The sequence below is a fragment of the Schistocerca gregaria genome, chromosome 2 (assembly GCF_023897955.1).
Source record: "Schistocerca gregaria isolate iqSchGreg1 chromosome 2, iqSchGreg1.2, whole genome shotgun sequence".
Lineage (NCBI taxonomy): Eukaryota > Metazoa > Arthropoda > Insecta > Orthoptera > Acrididae > Schistocerca > Schistocerca gregaria.
The window spans coordinates 742,579,976-742,589,430 of NC_064921.1; the positions used below are offsets into that span (position 1 = coordinate 742,579,976).

The 9,455-nt window shown below is 43.0% G+C and overlaps 1 protein-coding gene across 3 annotated transcripts in view; it reads left to right on the forward strand.

Moving 5' to 3' along the window:
* Nucleotides 1–4,440, forward strand: part of LOC126334920 (acyl-CoA Delta-9 desaturase-like) — a 110,957-nt gene extending 106,517 nt beyond the window's left edge. For all 3 annotated transcript variants that reach the window (XM_049997642.1, XM_049997641.1, XM_049997643.1), the window contains exon 6: nucleotides 2,047–4,440. In XM_049997642.1, coding sequence (XP_049853599.1) covers nucleotides 2,047–2,401 — 355 coding nt within the window. In that variant the 3' untranslated portion in view covers nucleotides 2,402–4,440. The remainder of the gene's footprint in view (nucleotides 1–2,046) is intronic.
* Nucleotides 4,441–9,455: the final 5,015 nt, after the last annotated feature.

Below are 9,455 nucleotides of genomic sequence, written 5' to 3' on the forward strand. Positions count from 1 at the left end.
CAGCCGTATACACTGAGGAGCCGAAGAAACTGGTACACCTGCCTAATATCGTCTAGGGCCACCGCGAGCACGCAGAAGTGCCGCAACACGACGTGGCATGGACTCGACTAATGTCTAAAGTAGTGCTGGAGGGAATTGACACCATGAATTCTGCAGGGCAGTCCATAACTCCGTAAGAGTACGAGGGGGTGAAGATCTCTTCTGAACAGCACATTGTAAAGCATCCCAGATATGCTCGATAATTTTCATGTCTGGCGAGTTTGGTGGCCAGCGGAAGTGTTTAAACTCACAAGAGTGTTCCTCGAGCCACTCTGTAGCAATTCTGGACGTGTGCGGTTACGAATGTTCCTGCTGAAATTGTCCAAGTCCGTCAGAATGTACAATGGACGCAGGTGATCAGACAGGATGCTTACGTACGTATCACCTGTTATAGTCGTATTTAGACACATCAGTGGTCTCATATCACTCCAAGTGAACACGCCTCACATCACTATAAAGCCTCCGAATGGTTCAAATGGGACTTAACATCTGAGGTCATCAGTGCCCTAGTGTCAGAACTACTTAATGACCTAAGGACATCAAACACATCCATGCCCGAGGCAGGATTCGAACCTGCGCCCGTCGCAGCAGCGCGGTTCCGGACTGAAGTGCCTAGAACCGCTCGACCACAGCGGCCGGCACAAAAAGTCCCCTGCTGGTATGCAGGGTCTATGGACTCACGACGGTGTCTCCATACCTGTACAGTCCATCCGTTCTATACAATTTGAAACGAGAGTCGTAAGGAACCAGGCAACGTATTTCCAGTCATCAACACTCCATTGACGGGCACAGGCGAGGCGTAAAGCTTTGTGTCGTGCAGTCATCGATGGTTCATGATTGGGCCTTGTGCTCCAAAAGCCCATATCTATGATGTTTCGTTGAACGGTTCGCACGCTGACATTTGTTGATGGCCCAACATTGAAATCTGCAGTAATTTGTGGAAAGCTTCACTTAAAGCTTCACTTGTGTCACAGTGAACGATTCTCTTCAGTCATCGTTGGTCCCGTTCTTCCAGGATCTTTCTCCGGCCGCAGCGATGTCGGAGATTTGATATTTTACCGGATTCCTGATGTTCACGGTACACTCGTGAAACGGTCGTACTGGAAAATCGCTACCTTGGAGATGCCGTGTCCCATCGCTCGTGCACGGACTACAACACCACGTTCAAACTCACTTACATCTTGATCACCTTCCATTGTAGCAGCAGTAACCGATCTAACAATTGCGCCAGACACTTGTTGTCTTACACAGGCGTTGCCATCCACAACGCCTTATTCTGCCTGTTTACATATCTCTGTTTTTGAATACTTATGGTTATACCAGTTCCTTTGGCGCTTCAGTGTATCTGGCGAACACGCTGCCTAAACCAAAAATCAGAATTTTTAGCTGCCGAAGACGATAGCAGTGATAGCTGACGAAGGCTTGGGAAGTTTATCTCAGTAGATGTGTTTTTAAAACTATATATTTTATGAAACTTCCTGGGAGCCAGGAAGTTTCATATGAGCGCACACTCCGCTGCAGAGTGAAAATCTCATTGTGGAAACATCCCCCAAGCTGTAGCTAAGCCATATCTCCGCAATATCCTTTCTTTCAGGAGTGCTAGTTGTGCAAGGTTCTCAGGAGAGCTTCTGTAAAGTTTGGAAGGTAGGAGGCGAGGTACTGGGAGGAGTAAAGCTGTGAGGAGAGGACGTGATTCGTGCTTGGGTAGCTCAGTGGGTAGAGCACTTCCCCGCGAAAGGCAAAAGTCCTGGGTTCGAGTCTCGGTCTGGCACACAGTTTTAATTTGCCAGGAAGTTTCATATCAGAGCACACTCCGCTGCAGGGTGAAAGTCACTTTTTTTTCTGACAGACCGTCACTCAGTAAAACTGCTTCTATTAATTTCTGTCATTAAGGGAACGGGCCAGTGTTGTGATTAATTTAGCTACTGCGTGTGTGGAAACGCGCACCAAGGTAGGACGGCTCATCGTGGTGTCGCAGACGTGCTAACAGTGGCTGCTCTCCCACAGGAACATGAGCCCAGTAGAGAGCGTCCCGGTGGCAGTGGCGGCGTTCGGCGAGGGCTGGCACAACTACCACCACGTCTTCCCGTGGGACTACAAGGCGGCCGAGCTGGGCAACTACCGGCTCAACTTCACGACGGCGTTCATCGACTTCTTCGCGTGGCTCGGCTGGGCGTACGACCTGAAGACGGTGCCGGAGCGCATGGCCCTGAGCCGCGCGGCGCGCTGCGGCGACGGCAGCCACCCGCGGCTGCGGCGCCGGAAGTCGCACGGCGGGCGGCCCGCCGTCTGGGGCTGGGGGGACCCCGACATGCCGGCCGAAGAGGTGCGCGGCGCCGACGTCGCCCGGCAAGCGCTCTGAGCCCGGCGCCCGGCCGTCTCCAGAACGCACCGCGACCGCTACGCCGACGTCCCTGCATCGTCGCATCGCGTGGTGGGCGAAGATAGTGTTCGACACGCTTCCCCACTCTCAAACCAGCTCCCACATTTTATGGTGTTTTGTTTTGGTGTCAGCTGTCATACGAACGAGTTTATTCTGTGATGCCCACGCTCACGTATTACGCTTCCCCCTTTCTTGCATCTTCCCCTGCTTAAGTAAGAAAATTCGTGATAGGTTATTGGGTTTATGTTGACTTCAATTTTAGTGTGACACTGCACGAATTAGGAATAGCATTTCACCTTTCTATGTGATTTTCGCTTTTGTTAGCCCCAAGCAAACATTATAGTCACTCCGTTTGTGGCCTGTCTTGTAAACGGCAGATGACTGGATTTACACACGGTGGATCCGGGGTCCTAGAGACTTTTTCCGTGTCCCTCATTCGGTTCTCGGTTTTAGACGTTTTTAGTTTTCGTAGCCTTTTTTTCTTTACAAAATTAATACTCCTCGCTACAAAAAGTGCAGTCAGTAACTGAATTACTAAATTAGCTCGAGCGGCATCTCTTTTTTCCCTGTTCAATAGTTCGTTTTTTAATTTGCTTTCGGTTTGCGCCCATTCAGCCATCTCAGTAATTGAAAGACAATACAACAGCTAATCGAGGTCGATTTTCTTGTCAGTTACGATGCTATGAATGTAAGTACAACAAGCTTTCGAGCGGAGAAATTCTTCAAACCGGCTAGGAATCGAACCCAGTTCCGTCGGTTCACAATCTGCCGCGATGACGGCGCAGCTACCGACGCGATGTGTTCAAAAGTTCGTTTTGTATTTTTCTCACGAATTAGCTTCTTCACGGCGCTCATTATCGTGTCAGATAGACTACTGTTTTAAAAAAAAGAAAGTTTATTGGATAACCTTCGCAACGATGATAACCGACAACCAGAGCGTTCACCGCTTGTGCACAAATTTATGGAAAACACAGCTATACAAACCGACCACCAAAGCAATGAAAATTAGTCGATACGACGCACAACTATATAGCAACGGCCGCCAGCGCCATTAACATTCACCCTGCAACATAACTATAAAGATACCAATAATCTAGCCGCAGTGGTGTCTAACGATAGTAAAAACATGAGTCGAGGTCTGTCAGCGTCCCCCTTCCTGCGACCTACACTTGGTACTGCCTGGCCATAACGTAAATCTGGCCCTGTGCGTGGACTTGCTGAGAGCAATCCTACAAATTCAGACTATCGTGGTGCAGTTGGTAAAGTCACCGACACGCTGTTTGACAGTATGTCGTACTCCCAAAAATGCTGTTATGAATCAAAATAGGTGGGCATTCATAACGTGTGTATAAAACGGTTTCTGTTTTTACTTTGCTAATTGATATTTCTACAAATTTCCAGCGTTCTGCACAAAGTATGAAGTATTTCATTGTTGTGTTGCAACATTCACAGATCACCTTTTGATTTAAGTGTGTGTTGCTCTTCTGCACTCTTAATAATCTTTATACAAACTGCAGCTAGTCACCATTATTCTCTCTGTTTCCTCAAAAAAAAAAAAAAAAAAAGAGTTCCATCAACGATTATCAACAACTCAATTAAATATAACCATTACAATGACGTTTCTTATGTCTCCTTGACAGGATACTGATTCAGTGCGTCCCAAAACTCGTACTTATGAGTTAGAGATATTTCAGGGGAATAACTGTGACTGGTGACTTAACGCGAGCAGTATTAAGCGTATAAATCAATTCCCTTAATTCATAAATTAACTTCAAAATTTTCGCCAAGTAATACAGAACATCAGTGGCATTAAGTGCATGACCTTGTCTCTCACTTCATGTAAACAATAACACATAAAATGTGGTTTGGTTGCTGAGCCTTTCTCAGTCAGGAGTGACACTGTGTCATTCCAAAATTTCGTTAATGCTAAGGACAATCATTTCTTAAAAAAGCTTTAACTAGTGTCAGACTCTTAGAGAATTATGTGTATTTGTCATGAAATATAGTCGTTGATATAGAACATCTTAGTTTGTAGGTCAAGACTTTGACTTAAAGTCTTTCATTCATTGTAGCATCGAGTTCTGAAACAACTCGAGTTATTTAGATTTTTAATGATTAATTTTCTCATCTTCGTATGACAGCTGTTGTACCAAATATCTTCGCCCATAGTGCCACGTTAACAAAATCTTTTTGAAATTTTCCAGTTGAAGTGAAAGAATGTTTAAAATATGATCTGAAGGCACAGTTGTGGATTCAAAAGCAATTTACAACCTGTTCACGGTGTAACCGAGATCTTACAATAACATTTCGTCCACACATGTAAACTGAAACCCAGTCACAGAAATAGTACCTTAATTAGTAAATAGTAACTTAAAGTTATTACATATCCATTTCGTTCCATGAGTGCTGAATGTTTATCTCCGCATCCTTTTGATAATTTCAGATGTCTGAAATGCTTTGTTACTCCGCTGAAAATATGTCATGTAGCTACAGTTCTGCACCCTTCTTCAGCTGATTAACGCTTCGCCAGACATATATGTAGCTGGCGACTTCCGATAACTACATCGGAGCCAGATTAGTGCGATACGCACATCGTAGTAAGACGCCGTAGTAGACAGCTTTGTTCCCCAGTGGTGGTGGACACACTCTTTAACAATGGAGTAACGGCCCCCGAGACGGCCGCACTAATTTTATTTATTGTTAGTTGTAGTGAGCACTAATATTGTACCTAGAGCCGCGAAACGCTGGCTTGAGGCTCAATTCTATGAATATATTTTTGTATATAAAATGTGTTGTGTGTGTATTAACTTTATTGCCAAATAAAGTTTCCATGTTTTAAGATGTTACGTGGTTTGAATGCTCATCTGTGCAAATTGCCTTATCTTGTTGGACATTAATTTGAATCTACATATGAGAGGCAGTCAAATGAAAACGAGACAGATGGAAAAATAAGTAAAATATTCATTATTTCAAAAGTAATTGTTAATAAATTTATCCTACTGTGAGATAAGATGGTTAACGTCTTAATGAGAAACTGTTTTCGGTTGCCTACGGTCCCATGTTGGTCCCCCCCCACACACACACACACATGTTGCCAAGGGTGTTTGACTGCGCTGCAGGAATTTCGCTAGGAAGCCCTCACACATCCTCCAATACCAATACGATCCCTCCCGATGCGATTTCCCTGTTTTTGCAGCCCTGAAAAAGGCATTCATGGCTTTCGATTTGCTTCGGACGAAGAGGTGCACGCCTTGGTACAACCGAAAACATTTTTCCATGAAGGCATTCACCGTCTTGCCTCACAGTGGGATAAATGCATTAACAGTTACGGCGATCACTTTTGAAATAATATGCGGTTTACTTATTTTTTTCCCCATTTGTTCCGTTTTCATTTGACTGCCCATTATCTTCTCTCATGTGCAAATTTCCACTCTTTTACTGTGTATACTGTCACTGGCAGTACCATCTCACTCAAAAGATTATAACACTGTGTAAGTTCACCGTCGAGTGACTTAACGCAAGGAAAATAAAATTTAGTCTACAGACGCAGAACGGACGTAGAGAGAAGGAAATCTCGCAAATTCCAGTTTCGGAATACAAGTCGATACGCTATTTCTGGTTCGACAAAACCTTTTTAATCAATTCAGCATACCAAAGTTAAACTGAAAACGTCGACTGTGCTGAATATGCACCCAGATATGCTCGTGATTTCGATTTATTGCTATTATAGCCATTATTAGAGTTTCAAATATTATTTGATGCCCAATGAGGTAGTATCATAGAACAGAGGTAGGAATCAGCACTTTCGTACTATGTAACAAGTCTGCAGGTTTCACTAACTAAACCTTCAAACAAGTAGGAACGAGCATGTGGCAATTTGATAAGGAGACAGTTGGTAACTGAACTGAATATTATCGAAACACCGGTTTGTGAAGACTTGGTTTCAGAATACCAATATGTATTATTTACAGGAGAATGGACAAATTGATAAAAGCCGACCTCGACGAATATTGACCACTACTTCTCTTCGTAGATAGACTGAACAAAGGAAAACCTACACTTGAAGCGTTTATAGACTTAGAAAAAGTTTTTAACAATGTTGACTGGAATACACTCTTTGAAATTTTGAAGATAGCAAGGAAAAAATGACGACGTGTACAATACCAGACTAAAGTTACAAGAGGCGAAGAATATCAAAACGAAGAAACAGTTGAGAAAGAAGAGAGGCAGGCTGTTGGCGAATCCGCTGTTATTCAGTCCGTACCCTGAGCACGCTGTGAAGGAAACCAAGGAGAAATTGGGAAAGGGAGTAATAGTTTAGCGAGGTGAAATAGAAACTATGAGATCTGGCGATGACCATATTATTCTGTCAGGGACGGCAAAGGACTTGGAAGAGCAGATTAACGGAATAAATAGTGTCTCTAAAAGAGGTTGTAATATGATCATCAATAACATTAAAGCAAGGGTAATGGCATGCAATCAAATTAAATCAGGTGATACCCAGGGAATTAGATTAGGAAAGTAGTATTGCTACCTATTTAGGCAGCAAATAAGTGATTGTGGCCGAAGTAGAGAGCGTATAAAATGCAGACAAGTAATAAAAAGAAATGATCTGTTGTTAAAGAGACAGCTGTTTGCATCTGATTTGCATTTAAATATTAGGAAGTATTTGCTGACGATATTTGTAAGTATACGACAAACTGTTCAGACAAGAATGGAATAGATGAAGATTAAATGGGAAGATCGAATAAATAATTAGAGGTACTGAATAAAATGGCGGAAAAAAATTATAACACAATCTTACGGAAAGAAGGGATCAGTTGACTGGACTGAGGCTTCAGTGGATTGTCCGTGTGGTAATGGAGGCAAGTGAGGAGGGGGAGAGTGTGAAAAATCATAGAGGGAGACCAAGGATTGACTGCATTAAGCAGGCTGAAATGGATGTTAGTTGCAGTAAGTATGCAGAGATTTGCACAGCATCGACTAGTCTGGAGGGCTGCATCTAACCAGTATTCAGACTGAAAACCAAACCACACACCTTTAGTAGTTAACATTCCCCTAACGATTATAGCACAAGACATACAGAAAATTCACGCAGACAATGGCATCAAGAGACAGTAATAATTACAAGTAAAACAAAAAGTAGAAGACCTCACGTATAGCCGTATATATACTATTTAACGTATGAAATTCATAATATCAATAAGTTTGTACTCTTAAACAAAATGAGTGTGCTCAGCCTGGGACTGGTGTATTCCCTGTAAAATTCGTTTATTTCGGAAGTAAGCAATCTGACTGAAGGGCTAGATGACTTTCTGCAACATCGAAAATATTATTATTTTCAACAGCGACGCTGATCAGCTTTTATTATGACATGTCCTGTTACAAGAGCACATACTTCTGAAACTGTAAAACTAGACGAGGACTATATAGTTATTAATTTCACTAGTTATAAGGTACTGATTGGTATCCAATTTTAGGGCGCTGCAAAACATTTTGATAGTAATGCTCGAAGTACACGTTCTTAATATAGTGCGTTATCCCGTAAGCAGCAGCTCACAATTCATTCCGCTGCTCGGACGCAGCATCGCTGCACAGCTCTGAAGAAACGTTACAGCACGTCTCATCTGTAGCGAACAAGACAATCCAGCTAAGACATACTTGAATCATTCTCTGCTTATACCCATTAAGCAGTGCTCAAACCGATAAGAGTAAACATTACAGCACGACCAGAACAAAGAAAACAGAGATCAAATGAAAAGTACGTCTCATCCCGACCAGTCACACATTACCACACCTTTTGTTGGTACACAGCAACCCCGTTGATTACAAGTTACCATCACGATCGTAAGTATAGAGTCTCTTATTACAAATTACCTAAATATCAAAACATGAGTAAGTCTGTAGGCTTTCGTGACAACCATTTGCCTTCAATGTCCTCTTCAAAAAATTCAAAGAAGACATTGAAGGCAAATGGGTATGATAGTTATTCAATCGACAGGGTTTTTAGGCGGAATATTTATATCGCTAATAAGAATTACCGTTCGTTTCTGGGGTCACTGACTGCATCAGCAGAAATTTAAAGAAAAATGGTATTCAGACATCTTTCTTTAGTCAAAAAGAAAATAAAAGACTTTTTCCGACGGAAAACGGATGCACCTGATTACCTCTACAATGCAGGCGTCTATCGAGTGTCATGTGGCAGCGGCAAAGTTTATATAGGGGAAACGGAAATAACTGTTAAAGAACGCATTAAGGAACACGAATGGCACATGCGGCTAAACCAAAGTGCAAAATCGACAGTAGCGGAACATTACGAGATCTGTGGCTCTGACATCGATTTTAATAACGTACGTGTAGTGGCTAAAGAAATAAACATTTGTAGAAGAAAGGTCCGAGAAGTTGGTGAAATTTCTAAGAAAGCATCTAATTTCAATAGAGAGGACGGCTATAGGCTTCTGGCTTCGTGGCTCCCCGCCATGAAGGAAGTAAATACGCGGCCGCGGTGTGTGAGTGGCATAAACAACGCGCTGCAAGTCACCTCGGAGGACAATAATATTTTGGGTAAACATTCCCCCTCTCTTGCTCTGTCCGTTTCGAAGCTAGCCACTGATGACGACCAACCAACAGCGGTAGCAGGCATTTCAACCAATAACCGTTCTCCAGCATAAGTGTGGAATAGTGCCTTTCTATGCAATGACGACGACCGCCAATGGTATCCACAGGAGATGAGCTACCATCGCCCGTTCTTCTATGACTATGGCCCACCAATGGTAGCCATATGAATTTTAACAAATACTATCACTTCTCCAGCACGAACGCCAGAAAACTCCCCCTTTATAAGTGGACGCGACACTCGTCTCTGACAGTGTTCTAGTAGTAGTGGACACCAAAAGATCCTGAGGAAGATCCCAGCAGAGGGGTCGAATCGTCGAACATTTTAGAAGAAACATGACACGGCCTAATAACCCAGAAGATTTTAACTTCAATGAAAACGTGATTTACGTAATAAACATCTCGTATACAATTCTGA